This window comes from Tiliqua scincoides, chromosome 6 (genome assembly GCF_035046505.1).
Source record: "Tiliqua scincoides isolate rTilSci1 chromosome 6, rTilSci1.hap2, whole genome shotgun sequence".
NCBI lineage: Eukaryota > Metazoa > Chordata > Lepidosauria > Squamata > Scincidae > Tiliqua > Tiliqua scincoides.
The window spans coordinates 54964814-54983776 of NC_089826.1; the positions used below are offsets into that span (position 1 = coordinate 54964814).

The 18963-nt window shown below is 41.7% G+C and overlaps 1 protein-coding gene across 1 annotated transcript in view; it reads right to left on the minus strand.

The window, feature by feature from the left end:
- GLRA3 (glycine receptor alpha 3) overlaps window positions 1–18963 on the minus strand; it is a 113393-nt gene that overhangs the window by 63038 nt on the left and 31392 nt on the right. Inside the window, exon 2 of the mRNA XM_066632331.1 lies at window positions 7036–7163. Coding sequence (XP_066488428.1) covers window positions 7036–7163 — 128 coding nt within the window. The remainder of the gene's footprint in view (window positions 1–7035; window positions 7164–18963) is intronic.

Sequence of the window (18963 nt, forward strand, 5' to 3'; positions counted from 1 at the left end):
TTATGTATGTTAGATTATTTAAAACCAAAATTTGTGTTTGCAGATGAAAAAGGCAGGTGGTTGGCTGTGGAAGTTATAATTTCGGGAGTAAGAACTTTACTTTTGGGTTTGTATGCTCCAAATCAAGAAAGAGGACCTTTTTTTAGGCAACTATTGTGTGTACTCTTAAATTACTCATACCCAAATTATTGTTTGATGGGAGATTGGAATGCAGTTGTGTCACCACAGAGGGACAAAAAATCTGAAAAAGAAATTAAGATTTCTCAAGGGAAATTACCAAAAACATTTTTTGATTTGGTAGAAGCTTTAGAGGTTGTAGACATTTGGCGACAAATGAATGGAAATACAAAAGAGTTTACCTATTATTCAGAAAGACACAGATCATTTTCAAGAATAGATATGTTTTGGGTGATGAAGGACATTGCAGTAAAAACTTCTAAGACAGAAATCCTGTCAAAGACTTTTTCAGATCACAATCCAATAACTATGACTATTAAGAAGAAACCTACAATATATAGATGGAGATTGAATGAATTGTTGTTACAAAAAGCAGTCTTAATAAAGGATGCCAAGCAGAAATTAAGGGAATTTTTTAATCTGAATTTAAATAAGGGAACAGAAATGAGGACAGTTTAGGACGCTAGTAAAGCCTTTATGAGAGGATACTTTATTCAGAAAAGCATAGAATGGAAAAAAGAGAGATAAAGTAAGTTTCAGAAAATTGAAGAGGAAATTAAAAATAAAGAATATGAGTCCCAGGACTGGGACTCTGGGACCCTGGGCAAAGAAGTCCCAGGAGATAAAAAATAGTACAGCAAATAAAAGATTTACAGTATAAACTATCTTTGATGACGGTGAATCAAATGGAAATTAAATTAAAGTTTGTTAAACAAAAATATTTTGAGCATGCTAACAAACCAGGAAAATGGTTGGCTTACAAATTGAGGAAGGAGAGAGAAAAGAGAGTAATTTTAAAATTGCAGGAGGCAGGAAAAATTTATACTGATCAGGAGGATATAAATAAAATAATCACAAATTATTATACTAATTTCCCCATATCAGAAAATAGATCAAGGAAGTAAAGAGCTACTTGGATAAACAAAATTTACCAAAAATGTCTGAAGAACAAAGAAAAATTCTAAATAATAGAATAACTCTATGTGAAGTTGTAGAGGCAATAAAGAAGATTAATACAGATAAAGCTCTGGGTCCAGATGGCCTAACAGGTAGATTTTATAAATGTTTAGAAGAAGAAGTAAGTCTACCATTGCTTAACACGATGAATTATATTTTGCAGACTGGGAAAATGCCAGATTCATGGAAAGCAGCAAATATAACTTCAATTCCTAAAGAAGGACAGGATTTGATGGACAAAAAATTACATACCTATTTCTTTGTTGAATAATGATTGTAAAATATTTACAGCAATTTTAGCAACTAGAATGAAGAAGATATTACAAAATCTTATTCATGAAGATCAATGTGGTTTTTTACCGAAAACACACGAGTGATAATATCAGAATAGTATTGGATTTGTTGGAGTACTATGATAAAAGAATAGAGAAACAATTAGCATTGATTTTTTTAGACTTTGAGAAGGCGTTTGACAATTTGAGCTGGACTTTCTTGATTACCATCTTAGAGAAGATGAATTTTGGAGGGAATTTTATTCAATGAATAAAATCAATCTACACATCACAAACTGTGCAGGTAGTGGTAAATGGAGAACTAGCAACAGTGTTTGAGATCCAAAAGGGAACATGACAAGGATGTCTACTATCACGACTTTTATTTATACTTGCCTTAGAAGTGTTGTGTAGAGGTATCAGACAAGATGAAAGACTACAAGGTGCAAAGATTAAAAATGAATGCTTCAAATTAAGAGCGTTTGCAGATGATATGGTTTTGATCTTAGAAAGACCTTTAAAAGACATCAAGTTGTTGATGGTTAAGTTGAAGAAATTTGAATTATTAGCAGGATTTAAGATAAATAAACAGAAAACTAAAATTTTATCCAAAAATATGACCATAAAAGACCAATCGAAGTTGATGAATAAAACTGGGTTCAAAGTGGAAAAAAAGATTAAGCATTTAAGTATTATTTTGACAAATATGAATTGTATGTTATTTCAGAATAACTGTTAAAGTTTGGTGTGAAATCAAAAAAGATTTTGCAAGATTGGAAAGGTTGAAATTATCTTTCTTGGGAAGGATATCCGTAATCAAAATGAATGTATTACCGAAAATGCTTTTTCTTTTCCAGAATATGCCAGTATTACTCTCTGATAAACCTGGCAGAAAGATGTGACAGATTTTATATGGCAAGGGAAAAAACTGAGAGTGAAATTTTTGCAAGATGCAAAAGAAAAAGGAGGTTTAGGACTGCCAGACCTGAAGACTTATTATGCATCATGTTGCTTTCTGTGGCTTAAAAAATGGCTATTGCTGCGAAATAAAAAAATTGTTGAAGTTAGAAGGATATGATTTAAGATTTGGTTGGCATGGATATCTTTGGTATGATAAGTTGAAAGTGAATATGGAATTTAAGAATCATTATGTTAGATATGCACTGTGGAAGATATGGAATCATTATAAAAAGAGATTTTATAATAAAATCCCACTCTCAACCTCACCACAAGAAGCACATTTTGGTTTGGGAATAGCACAAAGAGACAGTTAGTTAGTTGGCAACCTTCAGTCTCGAAAGACTATGGTATCGCGCTCTGAAAGGTGGTTCTGGAACAGTGTCTAGTGTGGCTGAAAAGGCTGATTCGGGAGTGAATCGCACAATTCACTCCCTTTTCCTTTGATCTGGTTTGGGAATAGCACAAAGAGACAAATGGTTATTGTATAAGAATATATTGAATTTTGACCAAGGTCAATGTATGTTGAAGTCTAGAGAAGAATTGATTGCAGAGGGTATTGACTGCCAATGGTTTACGTATCTACAATTATTAGAAAGATTTAAAACTGATAAAAAATCATATGGCTTTGAAGAGGGAGAGTCAATATTGGAGAAACAACTAAGATCAGATGAGCAAGTAATATCTAAAATATATAAATTGCTTTTGAAATTTGAAACAGAAGATGAACAGGTCAAAGACTGCATGATCCAGTGGGCGGAAAATGTGGGCCATGAACTCTCAATGGACAGATGGGAGAAACTATGGATAAAACAGATAAAATTTACTCTGAATGTTAACATTAAGGAAAACATATTTAAGATGATTTATCGATGGTACGTGACACCAAGTAAACTAGCCAAAATGTATGAAAGTATGTCCAATAGTTGTTGGAAATGTAAGTAACAAGAGGGAACCTTTTACCACATGTGGTGGACGTGTTCAAAAGCAAAAAAATATTGGTTACAAATTCATGCACAGATACAGCTGATCTTAAAAACAAATGTACAGTTGAAGCCAGAAGTATTTTTATTAGGTATGACAGATGAATATGTGGAAAGAAAAAGTGAAGTTTTATTTTTGTACATGATAAACGCTATCAGAATACTCTATGCTCAATATTGGAAGACTATAAACATACCCTTGATAGAAGAACGGTGGACAAAACTTATGAACTTTGCAGAGATGGACAAACTCACAACTTTATTTAAAGAGAACTCAACAAAAAACTTCTTGAAAAATTGGAAACCAATTATTGACTTTTTGAAACAGAGAGAAAATAATAATTTAATGTATTATGGATTTGAAGATTAGTTTTAAAGGATTAGATAATAATATAGACTAACATATGTTAATGTTTAGACTTTATATATATAAAATATAAGTAGAATTTTTTGGCTTCGCTCTTGCTACACCATTATATATAGTTTTTAGTTTTGTTGTTGTTGTTTATGTATTTGTTTATGTATTTTATGTTTATTATAGTTTGTTTATTGTTCTTTTTTCAATGTCAATGTGTCATGTTTGACAAACTAAATTAAAAAAACCAAAAAAAAAAAAAAAACCAATCATGTGAGGGCCAGGTCAGTATATATATAGAACAGCTGCCCATGGAGATTGCTCTCAATCGGTCACAGTTGCTGGGAAGTTGATTTTGTGCAGTGATTTTTTGAGATGGAGGAATTTAATCCTCACCACTACAAGCTTTGAGATTTTGAGAGGGCAAAGAAAAAAAAATGTGTGTGCGCATGCAGACACAGCTGTTGTTGGAAGGGGCTGAAGCTCAATGGGTAGAGCATCTGTTTTTCAGCCAGAAGATTCCAGGTTCAACCCCTGATATTGTCAGGAAGGGCAGAGAAAAATTCCCATGTGAAACCCTGGAGAGACGCTGTCGTCAACATTGACAATATTGGGTTAGATGAACCAATAGCCTGACACAGGCTAAGGCAGCTTCCTAATGGTTCAAAAAACCCTTGATGTGACAGCCATTTTGTGCATACCAGTCCTCAGTCCCCGTCCCCCCCACAGTCAGGTGTAACTTCTGAACTCAAGCAAGGCAAACGTATTATCAAAGGCTATTAAAGAATGAGGTGGGTTTCAATAGAAAGGTGAAGTTAGCCAAACAAGATGTGCAATTTGCCTTTCCCCTCATACCTGTGAATGCTGAGGTTGAGCCAGGTAGCAGAATATCAAAATGCTCCCTTCCACATCACCACTCCAATTCCAGGGCATAATGAGTAAAAATCTGGGTTTCATTGTTAATGAAGTGATGCATGGCTTTTGTTTGCTTTCAAGTCTCATATTTCCTTAACATTATCTCACAGCATACTAGGAAATGCAATAACCTTCTTTATTTTGTAAAGTATGAGAAACAGTGCTGTTACAGGCAAGCTTTTTTGTTGTTGTTTTTTGTCTTTGGATGCAATCCTAACCAACTTTCCAGCACCAAGGTAAGGGCAGCTTTAAGGTAAAGAAACTGCCACTCAACTGTGACTGCGGCCGTGACTGCCACCCAACTGGAGGATGTAACACATGCCCTGTTGCCACAGCTATGTCAGTGTGGGAAAGTTGGTTAGAATTTGGACCTTTGTTGCATTTGGAGAGACCTGAGCATTTGTTTCAGGAGCTGGTGGAGGTCAATACTGAGAATCCTTGAAACTTATTGCTGGCAAAGACCAACTGGAAGTATTCAGGATGGGCATAAAGCCTTGCTGGAATTGAAGCTCATCCTGAGAGTCCAGTCCCATCCAATCATACCAACAGAAACATGAAAACAACTTCTCATTGCTGTGTTTGCAAGTAGCAGAACCATGTAGGTCTTTTTCAACTGCATGATGAATGGATGGAAAGCCCTGACAATGGTTTCCCCTGCCCAGCTCCAGTTGCCATACAAACACTACACCTGAGTGAGACTGCAGCACAAGAAAGCTGCTCTCACACTGCTGTAACATGTAGAAACATAGGAAGCTGCCTTATACAATGACAGACCCTTGGTCCATCTAGCTCAATCTATACTGACAGACAGTAGTTCTCAATATGCTGTTTTATCCCCACCTGGAGATGCTAGGGATTGAACCTTGACTCTTCCAAAAGCAAAGGATGTTCTCAACCACTGAGTGAAGGCCTCTTCTCCTATATCTGCAGACAACTCTTCGTGACTTTTCCAACACTTATTGCTTCTCCCCTAGCACTTGTTTTTCACTTGCCTCCAGATTTTATTTTTGGATTTGGTCAGCACCTCCAGCTCTGTGGATGAATTCTTGCTTCCACTAGCAACCTTGCTTGCACTAGCAACTTTGCTGTACCAACCCTGCTAAGTCAGTCTTGTTTCTGTCCCAAGCTTCAAAAAGAATCGAGCAAATGTTTCGTAACTCTCATCCACAAGAGTTTAGCAAATGTTTTGCGAGGCCCATTCACACACAGAGTAGTGCCACCCATGCTGTCACATTTGGTGAGCATGATTGACTTGATCCAACGCCAAACCAATGTTGCTTCTTGCCCCAAATGTGCCTGGTTTTCTGCATGTCTGTATTGATGAACACTGTGATGTAGTACTCACTGATGTGGGAAATTTGAGTCTGGGCTGTACTATTTCAGACTGCAAATGGGAACTTGAATGACTTGAATGCTTCTTCATAAAAAAAGAGAAAAATCCACCCACATCTAAAATTACATGGCAGTGAAAAGCTTTCTATGTGGACGAATGTTCCTTTTATGGAGAAGTTTCAATCATACTGATCCCTTGCCTGCATTCTGAGGTAGAGCAGTCCGTGCACACGTGTACCATTAATGTTGGCAACCTTCAGTCTCGAAAGACTATGGTATCGCGCTCTGAAAGGTGGTTCTGGAACAGCGTCTAGTGTGGCTGAAAAGGCCAATTCGGGAGTGACAATCCCTTCCACACTGGGAGCAAGTGCAGTCTGTCCCTGGTCTGTCTCCCTGGCTACGGGCCTTCCTTCTTTGCCTCTTTGCCTCTGTCTGTTGACCAAGTGTCTCTTCAAACTGGGAAACACCTCACTGAGAATAGGACCTCACTAGGAGACCTCCAGCAGTCCTGGAGGGGCTGCAGGATACAGCAGTCACCATTTTGTGCCAGGGATAGGATTGGGCTGCCCATTTAAGTGTGACAACATTGTTTATTTTAGCATTGTTTGTTTTAGTTCTGAAGTTTCATCGTTTTTCAAAGGCAAGGTGAAGAGGTTGGGAAAAGACCCCTGCTTGTCCCTGTTTCTGTGATACAACTATCACATCTAGTTTGACTCTTAGTAACAACATATACAGAATCTCTTGGAACTTCAGTGGCCATTATTTGGTTCACTTACTTCTCTGTTTGTGACACAAGAGAACAACCATTTTTCAGACAAAACCTTGTCGCAGAGCATCTCGTATTTTGCTTGTAATCATTTAGCATCTGCTGTGTTCCTGTCACTTGAAAATGTTATAAGGAAGAATGCTCTACTTCAACTGAATTTTGGCACTGCAATTTTTCCAGAAGCTTCAACAAATAGTTTCTGCTGACATGCGATAGATCAAAGACACATTCCAAAGTCGTAGCTCAACAGAAAATGTTTTACCCAAAAAGTCTAAACATTATGAAGATGAAGACCAATGAAGATTTGAGACTAGAAATTACCTTTGAAGTTTGGTCGAATTCTTGCATCGTAGCCAGACATCCTACCCATTAATTTATCCAGGAAGTCCGACGGAGACATTGGCATGCTACGAGATCTTGCACTGTCCGTTTCCTTCGTTGCCACCAAACTAAATGCAAGCAAAATCCACATTTTCTAATGAGATGTAAGTCTGCATGACAGTTTAAGCATCCAGCATCTCACAACACTTCAAAAATAAAAGTAAAACTAAGCTTAAAATATGAGTAGTGAAAAGTATTTTAATTGGGAAAGCAATATAATTGCTTCAGTGAAATAATGATTCCGCTGATGTTGATTGCTGTATTTGTTACTTTCCACCAAATTAACCAAGTCGCTTTTTGACAGGGTAGCACCACATGGAAAGAGGAACATGCCGCTGATTTAGGGGCGGTGACTCAGTGGTCAAGCCAGCTGCTGTGCATACAGAATGTTTCAGATTCAATCCCTGGCATCTTCAGGCAGGGCTGGGAAAGACTCCTGTATGAAACCCTGGAGAGTTGCTGCCAGTCAGTGTCCCATAACTGAGGGCCCAATCCTATCCTTATTCCCTCCCCCAAGTTGCACCAAAAAGGCTTGTGCTGCATCCTTGCAGGGGGGCAGGTGGTGGACTAGGAGGTGTGGAGGAGGTAAGGGAGCATATTTCTTCTTAGCTCCTGAAAGCCTCCACTTGGCCAGTGGGCCTCCTCTTTAGCTGGCACAAGTTCGAGAAGAGAAAGCAGGCATGTCAGGAAGTGAAGAAGGGGATACCATCCAGTGCAAGTCACGCGTGCTGGGTGCCGCCCCTTCCTGCCTCCAGACATGATTCCTGCCCTCCCCCCATTCTGCCCTGTTCCACTCACCCCCACCCCATCCTGCCCCTGCCACCAACTCACTCCATAATCCTGCAGTGTGCAGTGGACCTCTGCTGCCTCCCCACCAGTGCTATGGCAGCGCATTGCTTCATGCACTGCTGGAGCAGCTTTTATGACACAGGCATCCACCCAAGTGTTATTAAGGAATTGAAGAATGGAGTTGCTGAGCTCTTGACTAAAATATGCAGCTTGTCCCTCAAAACGGCCACAGTGCCAGAGGATTGGAGGATAGCAAATGTCACGCCTATCTTTAAAAAGGGAAAGGGGGGGACCTAGAAAACTATAGGCCAGTCAGCCTAACATCTATACCAGGTAAGATGGTGGCATGCCTCATCAAAGATAGAATCTCAACACACATAGACAAACAGGCCTTGCTGAGGGAGAATCAGCATGGCTTCTGTAAGGGTAAATCTTGCTTTACAAACATTTTCGAATTCTTTGAGAAGGTCAACAGGCATGTGGATGCAGGAGAACCCATGGACATTATATATCTGGACTTTCAGAAGGCGTTTGACACGGTCCCTCACCAAAGGCTACTGAAAAAACTCCACAGTCAGGGAATTAGAGGACAGGTCCTCTCCTGGACTGAGACCTGGTTGAAGACCAGGAAACAAAGAGTGGGTGTCAATGGGCAATTTTCACAATGGAGAAAGGTGTGCCCCAAGGATCTGTCCTGGGACCGGTGCTCTTCAACCTCTTCATAAATTACCTGGAGACAGGGTTGAGCAGCGAGGTGGCTAGGTTTGCAGACGACACCAAACTTTTCTGAGTGTTGAAGACCAGAAGTAATTGTGAGGAGCTCCAGAAGGATCTCTCCAAACTGGCAGAATGGGCAGCAGAATGGCAGATGCATTTCAATGAAAGTAAGTGTCAAGTCATGCACATTGGGGTAAAAAATCAAAACTTCACATATAGGCTGATGGGTTCTGAGCTGTCTGTGACAGGAGAGAGAGCTGTTCTCTCTCTCAGGAGACAGATCTTGGGGTGGTGGTGAACAGGTCGATGAAGGTGTCGACCCAATGTGTGGCAGCAGTGAAGAAGGCCAATTCTATGCTGGGGATCATTAGAAAAGGTATTGAGAACTAAACAGCCAATATTGTAATGCCATTGTACAAATTGATGGTAAGGCCACACCTGGAGTTTTGTGCCCAGTTCTGGTCACCACATCTCAAAAAGGATATAGTGGAAATGGAAAAGGTGCAAAAGAGAGCAACTAAGATGATTACGGGGCTGGGGCACCTTCTTTGCAAGGAAAGGCTATGGCGTTTGGGCCTCTTCAGCCTAGAAAAGAGACGCCTGAGGGGGGGACATGATTGAGACATACAAAATTATGCATGGGAAGGATAAAGTGGATAGAGAGATGCTCTTTACACTCTCACATAACACCAGAACCAGGTGACATCCACTAAAATTGAGTGTTGGGAGAGTTAGGACAGACAAAAGAAAATATTTCTTTACTCAGCGTGTGGTCGGTCTGTGGAACTCCTTTCCACAGGATGTGGTGACGGCATCTGGCCTGGATGCCTTTAAAAGGGGATTGGACAAGTTTCTGGAGGAAAAATCCATTACAGGGTACAAGCCATGATGCGTATGTGCAACCTCCTGATTTTAGAAATGGGCTATGTCAGAATGCTAGATGCAAGGGAGGGCACCAGGATGCAGGTCTCTTGTTATCTGGTGTGCTCCCTGGGGCATGCCTAGTGGTGCAATCATAGCCAACAATGTGTGGCTATTTGATTATGAGCTGCTTTGCTATTAAACACCACTGAGTGAGTCACTTTTTTAAAGTGAACTGATATAAACAAAAAATCTGTCTAGAGCCCAATCATTACTTGCACCGAACAGCCAGGTTGCATGGTCTGTGCTGTATCCTATGCAGGTTGGGAGGGAGGTGGAGAGAATCTCGAGGTAAGATAGTATTTTCCCCCTTACCCGGTGTAATGCCTTTAAAAGGGGATTGGACACGTTTCTGGAGGAAAAATCCATTATGGGTTACAAGCCATGATGTGTATGTGCAACCTCCTGATTTTAGAAACGGGCTGTGTCAGAATGCCAATGCAAGGGAGGGCACCAGGATGCAGGCAGGTCTCTTGTTATCTGGTGTGCTCCCTGGGGCATTTGGTGGGCCGCTGTGAGATACAGGAAGCTGGACTAGATGGGCCTCTGGCCTGATCCAGTGGGACTGTTCTTATGCGGCTCTGCTGGCAGGATGCTAGTTTTGCGAATGGATCAGCCCTATATGCTTAGGCTGTGAGACAGATAACCAGGGGTTTGACTCACTGAAAGGTCGCTTCCTATGTTTCTGTGTTTCTAAGATTGCCATCCTATGCAAATGTTTCTGGAACTAAGCCTTTTGTACCAAAGAGACTCACAATTAAAGAAACTGGTGTGCCATTGAGCTCATTTTGAAATGCAGTCCGTATGGTGATTGCTAACATATTGCTTTTATTTGACAGAATGCATATATATGTTAATGGCAAGATAATCTGGGAATGTATATAAGGATTCCCCCAGTCACCACTAGTAGAGTAGCCTAGTAAATTGTTTGAACATATACTACTTGAACATATGTTTAAGCAATGTGTATTCTGAATTAATGCCCAGTGCACACCATGAGGATTATTCCCTTATAGATGGGCACAGGATTGGTGTCTAGAGTCTGAAATCTAGTGGAGCCAGAACTTCTTCCCAATACTTGCACATCAGCAGAGTTATTTCAGGAACCCAGAAGCAATTTTTCAATGTGATGGCACTTTGCTTTCCTGCCCTGCGTTTTAGCAATAAGAGTGTATAAGAGCAATAACAGATGAATCGTTTTGTTCTACATTGCCTGTCATAGGATGTTGCACTGTTTGTATCATTGCACCCGAAGTGGCTTGGTAAGACTCCAATTTAAAATGGCACTGTCACCGCACTATCTTTTCTTAATCATCTGTTACCCTGCACATGCCTGACCTTGACTGCTCTCAGAAGCTAAGAAGGGTCAGGCCTGGTTAGTACTTGGATGGGAGACCGCATGGGAATACCGGGTGCTATAGGCTTATACCATAGTCTTTCGAGACTGAAGGTTGCCAACCAACCAATTTAAAATGCAAATGGATGAACTGCTAGGAAAAGACAGAATAAGTATGCAATCCAGAAAGTGTCCTCAGCCAGCTTGGCCGATGATTATTGCAAAAGTACCTTAAAGTACTTTTGCGCCACCCTTGGAGGAGGAAGGCCAGCACACAGACATGCACCAGCCTCCAGATGCTGGCCCAAGTTCTGTTGGGCTGGCGGAAAAGGTAAGCCCACACTGGCCAAGTCAGGTTGGCATGGGGGTTGGGGAGGTGTGGGGAGGGCAAGGAGGAGGCATTTTAGGGCAGGTGGTGGGTGGGCCCATGGGTAGATGGTTGGTAAGCAGCGGGCAGGGACAGGATCTGGCACTTATGCCAGATCCTATCCCCTGCCCCAGGCAGCCTGGGGCAGCTCCAGGCTGCTCTCTAGGCATAAGTAGCTACATTGGGGCTCCTGTAGCTTTACCCAGGACAAGAGGAATTACCCCTGCTAATTGGGTAAGAGGCACTTTTTCAAGTGGGTGCTCCTTTTTTTAGCAGGGGGAGAGTAACTGGCCCACCTCACCCCAGAACTGTCTGTTCTAGTGGCAGTCTGCTGGTATTCATTTGCATTTTTTTAGATTGTGAGCCCTTTTGGGACAGGGAGCCATTTAGTTATTTGATTTTTCTCTGTAAACCGCTTTGTGAACTTTGTTGAAAAGCGGTATATAAATACTGTTAATAATAATAATAATAATAATAATAATAATAATAATAATAATAATAATAGTAAGAGGAAGCGATTCCCCTTGTCCTGGACTGAGCCACTTTTGGCCCCAACCTGACACTGGATACAGGGCAGGCCGGCCGGCCTCCCTATGCCTGTGGGTTAAGATTAGGCTGTAAATAAATCTTTTAGTACTTGATATGGAGTGTGGATGATGGACCAACAGCAGGGACCTAAACTGACTTACAACCCAATACAACATAACTTGAGTAAAACCATGAGTAAAACCATTCTAAACTGATTCTAAAATACAATGACAGCAGAAAGAGCCCACTGCAGGCAGCAAGATGATTTGTTAAAATCAAAATTTTCAATGAAGGCAAAAACTGAATTTGTGATTAGAACCAAATATGTTGGAGGATTCATTGTGTTACTTTTGTGATCAAAACACAGCCACTAGGAAAAATTTCTGCTGTCATTACATCTGCAGTAGTGTTCATTCTGAGTTCTTATAGAGCCCTTCTAGAATATTCAAGTTATGACCTAGTGGCGTTCCAAGGAACCATGGGGCTCCTCACTGAAAATCTGAGCTTTGCCCACTACTACTAATTGAAGGAGAGTGTTGGGTATGTATGTTTGACTGCATGACCTGATGGTGCTTTCTATTGAACTCCAAATCCTCTGCAGCATATTGAGGGTCTGTGAGAGACATTCAGGAACTCCTCATTAGACAAGTCAACATGAAATGATTCCTTGAAGCAGGAAGTTTGATAACCCTTAGTTGTTAATAAGCTGAGTAAAGCACAGCGTGTGTACTAAGAAACCATAGTGTTCCTGTGGCCACAATATTATACTTGCAACCGTATCACTCTAAAATAACAGCTTGGAAAACTGTTTGCTATGGAAAATGAGAGACCTTGTCAGAGAAATGTTAGAACAGGTTCTTTTAGATTATCTGACCTAGGCTACAAGCCTATACACACTTTCCTGGGAGTAAGCCCCATTGAACACAGTGGGACTTACTTCTGAGTAGACATGGACAGGATTGTGCTTCTAGTTACCAGTTTTAACTGTTTAAGGATCCAGTTAGATCACTGTGACATCAGAACTTGCTTGGCCCAGTGGTGTTTGAGGCGTTTCCAACAGCAACATGCATATCATGTGCAATCATGCAGCTGTCAGAAAGGACAGGCAGTGGTGGCATCACAACAGTGGCCTGTGAAGACGCCCTGGTGCCAGTAGGTTGGTGTGGAGTTTGGGTGGTTGGCAGAGTGGGTTTGGGAGCATTGGGTGGGGAGGGAGATGAATGGGTTGGGGGTCTGCTCTGGATGGGGATCGAGGTGTGTCAAGGACACTACAGGATACAGCTTCACTCCATTGATGCAGCTACACCTGCGGGGCAGGGGGGGGAGTTAGGTAGGCCTGGTTTATTAGCAACAGTTCATTAGCTTTAGCAATAGATCATAGAATCACAGTGTTGGAGGTAATCTAAAAGGTCATCCAGTCCAACCCCCTGCTTGTAGAACAAGGATCTCCAAAGTATGGCCCGGGGTCCACATCTGGCCTGCCACAAGATTTTATCTGACTGCAGTAACTTAAAATACTGTTACCCAACCATGTGGTCAGACAGTTTTTCATATAGCCAGTGGTGTCAGCTTGGTTAATTTTAATTACCTGGACCATATGCTTTAAGTCCCTCAAAGCATAAATACTTAGCATAAATACATAAATACTTACCTCATCCCTGCTGATAAAACAAACCGCATGTTGAACAATCATGGTGAGGAAAGTGCATGTGCGTTAAGAAATCATAACAAATGCGGATTCCACAACAGATTGGGCAGAGTCCGTGTGCCATATGTCTCTCACCTCTACTCTATATGAGTGGCTCACTTTGAGCCCTACTTCTTGTATCATCTGTGTACCTATTGTCTTTGCAGAAATCCTAATCATTAGAATTTTAAAAGATAATTCTAATTTCTTCATTGTTCAGATATACCCTTCATTTAAATTTCATTCATTCATTTATAAAACTGATTTTTTTCCTGCTACAGGCAGGGGTTGGACTAGATGACCTTTTAGGTTACTTCCAACTCTATGATGCTATGATTCAGTCTACAAAAATGTATAGAATATACAATGTAGCCCTCATACTGTAAAGTATGGAGACACCTGCTGTAGCAGGAAGTTCTCCTAGAGCAGTGGTTCCCAATTGTGCACTGCGGGGTGTCCTACCAGCTGTCCCAGGTGCTGCCATCGTAGATCTCATGTCGCCAAGATAGCGACACCCGGCTGAGCCGGGAAGAAGAGGCTGTGGGGCACCATGACCCTGGTAAGTTTTGGAAACACTGTCCTAGATCGTCTCCAGCAGGTACCTGAAGATCTCCACTGGGGGAGGACAACAACACACTGGTGTGTCATGTCCATTTATTCAATAAAGACATAGATTAATCCATCTGTCCCTTCACCTGCTTGTGGTTTAAGATTGAGTTGGTTCCCTAAAATTGGTGGAGATACTCTGGTCTACCTGGTTTGTGCTGACAGGGCCTTAGGGTTTTGCTGTTGCTGTACTTGTCCTAGGGGAAAGGGGAACTTGGAGAAAGAGCTTCACGAGAACTGGGGGCCACAAGGGGTTTCTATGTACTTCACAATGGCAGTAAGATTGTATCTCCATTGAAGTCAACATTTTGCCTGCAAACGTCCTCTGGCACCAGATAGTTCCAAGATAAACTTGTTGTCTTCAAATTTCATTTTCCTTTAAAAGTGGCTTGTACAGTGGAATTAAAACTAAAGCCAATGAAATGAACTCTCTCAGGGCAAAACTGTCATCTGGGCCGCACATGGCAAATGTCATCTTTAATATCCTGCTTTTTACATGTGCTCAGAACTCTCTATGACATTCTAAAGTCTGTTCTGTACAGAAATATCAGCATGAAGAAAAAAAAAGTATGTGAATTCTGGAAAAATCCCTTATAAAAATAAGGTCTGCTTAAAAGAAGAGACTGGGGTAGTCATAGACTGAGATCAGCAGTGTAACTGAAATAGGAACGCATGATTTGAACAAACAGAATTGAACTTTTATGCATGTTCCAACCAAATGTCTGCAAAACCTTGAGTCTTTGTCATCCAACAATTCAATCTCTCTCAGAGGTTTCAGTGTGCCCACAAAAGCTCAAACCCTTGCAAACATCACCCACTCACAATGGCTTGCAACACACACACACACACACACACACACACACACACACACAAATTTGGGCTTTCATACTATTTTTGCAAGAGCTTGATGCACTGGTGCCCAAACTTATCTCAGTCATGAAAACCCTGCAGCCTCTTCTTCCCAGCTCAGCCAGGGACCACCATCTTGGATCTCATGAATTCTCATGAGATCCAAGATGGTGGCACCCAAATCTCACAAGATTTCATAAGATCAAACATGGGGACATAAGATTTGGGTGCCATAATCTTGGCTCTCATGGGATTTCATGAGATCCAAGATGGCAGTGCCTAGGGGAACAGGTAGGAGTTGCCACTGGGGACATCCCACAGCACCCCTAAAGCATTGTGATGCACACTTTGGGAACCCTGGCGTGATTCATCAAGGTACTTTTCACTGGTTATCACATTAATGAAAGAGGACTCATGTCACTTTTAACTCAAATAATTCATTTACTAATGTAGCTGACAATCTCCATAGTTGCTCTATCCCTTTTTGTTCCCTGCTTCCTTAAAACCCTCTTTCCTGACTCTGTTTGCTGAAGAGTTAAAAGTACCTGCATATGCTCAGAGACACGTCTCTATCATCACTTCACATTCTCCTGAGCCTTGACATTTGAAAACCAGTTTTAGGCCTAATACTTAGATATGACTGAAATAATAATCTCCCTACTCTGCACACACTCAGAGGTTATCTATTTTTATCACTACACGCTGATGGTCCTGGCCACTGTGCTGCTGGGGCAGGGAAAATAAATGCCCCCCTCTCCCAGAAGTAGACAAGGTGACGTCATCACATCACCATGATTACTTCCTGAACCGTGCTGAGACTGAACTCGCTTGAACTGTGCCTGAACTTGCAGACATTCACGGTGCAGTTCCATGCCACTCTGGACCCCTTTCCCCCTTTTTCTTAAAGGGGGGAAGAAGTAGGACAGGTGACTGGGAAAGGCTCTGAGATGGCTGCAATTGTGCAGCCACTCTGAGCCTTTCTAAGGGCCCACCCGACTTCCTCCTCTTCAAATAGGGGAAGGATGGGCAGGCCTGAGGAGGAGGGCAAACTCTGAAAGCCTACCCTCCTCTTCAGGACCACCCCCTCCTGGAACGTTTTCATGCTGCTCTGAGAGTCACTCACCCTCCTCCTTCACTATTTTTTTAAGCGGAGGAGGCGGGCAGTGGCACGGGCAATGGGGGCATACAAATGGGTGAGGGGAGCAATTTGGCCATCCCTCCCTTGTGGCAACCTGGGGCTGTTGCCCCCCTTGTCCCCCTAGGAATGCTACTGTTACTATTTTAGGATTTTGAGGCCAGACTCCTGGTATATATTTGAAAATATGTTTCTTTTAAGCCTAGGGCACAACCCTAATTTTGGTGCTTGCATGCAAAATAAAATACAAAACTTTCACAAAAACCAGGCAATAGTGTTATATTTCAAACCTGAGAACCAAAAACAATGACCAAAAACAAAATTCCGATCCAGCCACTTTCAATTCAACTCCTTTCAAATCTAGAAACGAGCCAGCCAGCTCTCTTGGCAAGCTGCCTACCAAGAGCAGAGAAGAAACATATGGAGGCATGTCAAAAGCCTATATGTGCTTCATTAGTGTATATCTTTGGAACATATTTCCAAAAAATTGTACTAAAAGTGTATGAAGATGTATTGGAGTTTCTACTCTCACGTCTGTCAGTAGAAGAGAATGGAATCAAGGGAAATAAGGCTACAATCCTATACACATTTACCTTGGAGTAAGGCCATCTAACTCAGTGAGGCTTACATCTCAGTAGACATACTTAGGGTTGCACTTCAAATTACTACAGTCACCTGGATTTCACACAACACAGAACTCCTTTGTTTCACTGAATCAAACTTGTGTTGTATGCAGTAAATTGTAGGAACTGTGGAACAATTGAAGATTTCAGACAATCTAAGTGATTAGTTATGAATGTTTATTCTTTTTTAGAATTTACATTCCATTTTTTGGCACTAAAGCGCTCAAGACGTTTATTGAATCTGAAGCATTATGAAGTTGCAATATAAGTGCTGCTCCTATTCAGATGTGCTAGTGTGAAGCCATTTCATAACTAGACTGACACATTGGCCCAGATTCTGGTTTCTCTATATGTTTTCTCTACAGGGACAGAACTGAAAAACCAATGGATTTAATTTGCATTGACTTGGCTGTGGGGGGGGGGGGCTGTGCTTCAGAACTCTAATTAATGTTTTTGTTTTTTTAAACATGAAATAAGGTCCAAGGGAGAAGAAACAAAGTCTTCTCTTGGCAGTGGGACACATACACACGTACATGCACATGCACTACCACGACTATGACAACTACTACTACTCAGTTACTACTCAGCCTCTGATTGCCAGATGCAGGGGAGGGCACCAGGACACAGGTTGTGTCTGTTGTCTTGTGTGTTCCCTGAAGTATTTGGTGGGCCACTGTGAGATGCAGGAAGCTGGACTAGATGGGCATTTGGCCTGATCCAGCAGACTCTTCTTGTGTTCTTAAGTTCTTGCTACTACATTAATATCTTACGTTACTTATTTCTTCTCTTTTAATTTATTTGAATATGAACGTTTACACATATGAACAACCACCACAGCAGAAAAAGTTTAAAAAGGAACCTATAGTTCATAAATCTATAAAAGGCTAGGTAGTCACATTTAAAAATCAACATTAAAAGGGAAACTTAATAACATCAAAATTTTACTTGCTGCCAGTTGTCCTTATTGTATCCAGTACTGAATATACAGATGCGAATTGTCCCAAAGTTGTCTGTTGAGCGCATCTTTCCTTCCCATAAGTTCTTGTACATGGAAACTTTATTTAGCAACATACAAGTCCACACTTTCCTTAGCCAATACTTGACAGTTTGTAACTGCTGATTTCCAATTTTGGATCACCATAATTTGAGCTGCCATAAACAAATATGCCACCACAAACATATGTTCTTTCCTAACAGGCCCACACAAATTGCTCAACCGCATTTCATAATGTATGATCTCTCTAACACAGTTTAATATAGTCCTCCAATGTATTTTCACCAATCTGCACTCCCACCAAACAGGAACAAAAGAATCTCTGCCCACCTGGCATCTCCAACAAAGACTGGCCACAATAGGAAACATTTTCTGTAGCCTTCAGAAAGTATATAGAAAGTAGTCAAAATGACTGCTGCTGCATCCTATGGCTGTTAGGCAACTGCAGGCAGCTCCTGACTTAAGGGGTAAGGGAAGGGCTCCTGGGGTAAGGGAAGTGGCCATGTAATAAGGCTACTCAACTGAGGGCCCAATCCTATACAGTTTTCCAGGCCTGGTGTAGTGGTGCCAATGGGGCATGTGCTACATCCTTTGGGGGGGGGCAGTCACTGAGGCCTCCTCAAGGGGAACGTTTGGTCCCTTACTTCAGGGCTGCATTGCGACTGCACCGGTGCTAGAAATTTGGATCGGATTGGGCCCTCAGGTGGCTAAATAGCTGGCGCAGAGTAAAGAAGTCCCATGTCGGCCCACCCCCTATGGCTCAATTCCTTATTCCAGACATGACAGCATATCTCCATGTATGGACTGGATCTCTGCGTGCATGGCCGCCACCGAGATCTTCCCCTTCCTGCCCCCAAATTCTCCCCAGCCAAAGCAACTGCAATCACACGATCTGCCACTATAAGTCCCTGATTGGATTGGGGTATAAAGATGAGATAAGACATATGGCACAGGTCTACATATCTCTGGCCTCTCAAAAGGTAAAATTCTTGCAGTGAGTAATTGACTAATTGGTCCCGGGTTTTTGACAGCACAGCAGTTATATCATTAAACACCCTTATCTCCTGTCTTTAGCCATACCCATTCATTTAAGGGCGTCCTTATCTTCAATTGTCCCATTGTCCAGGAGGGTAGTCCCTTTGAGTTTCTGAACCAAGAAACGAGTGCAGTCAGCACTGAAACCTAACACTAAGGCTTAATACAAGGTAGCAAGAGTACCCAGCCAAAATATGTTGTTGCAGCATCAAGGAGATTTAGAAGTCCAAATAAATGTATCAGAGCCCAGTCCTGAGCTGCCCGGGGCACGCAGTGGCACT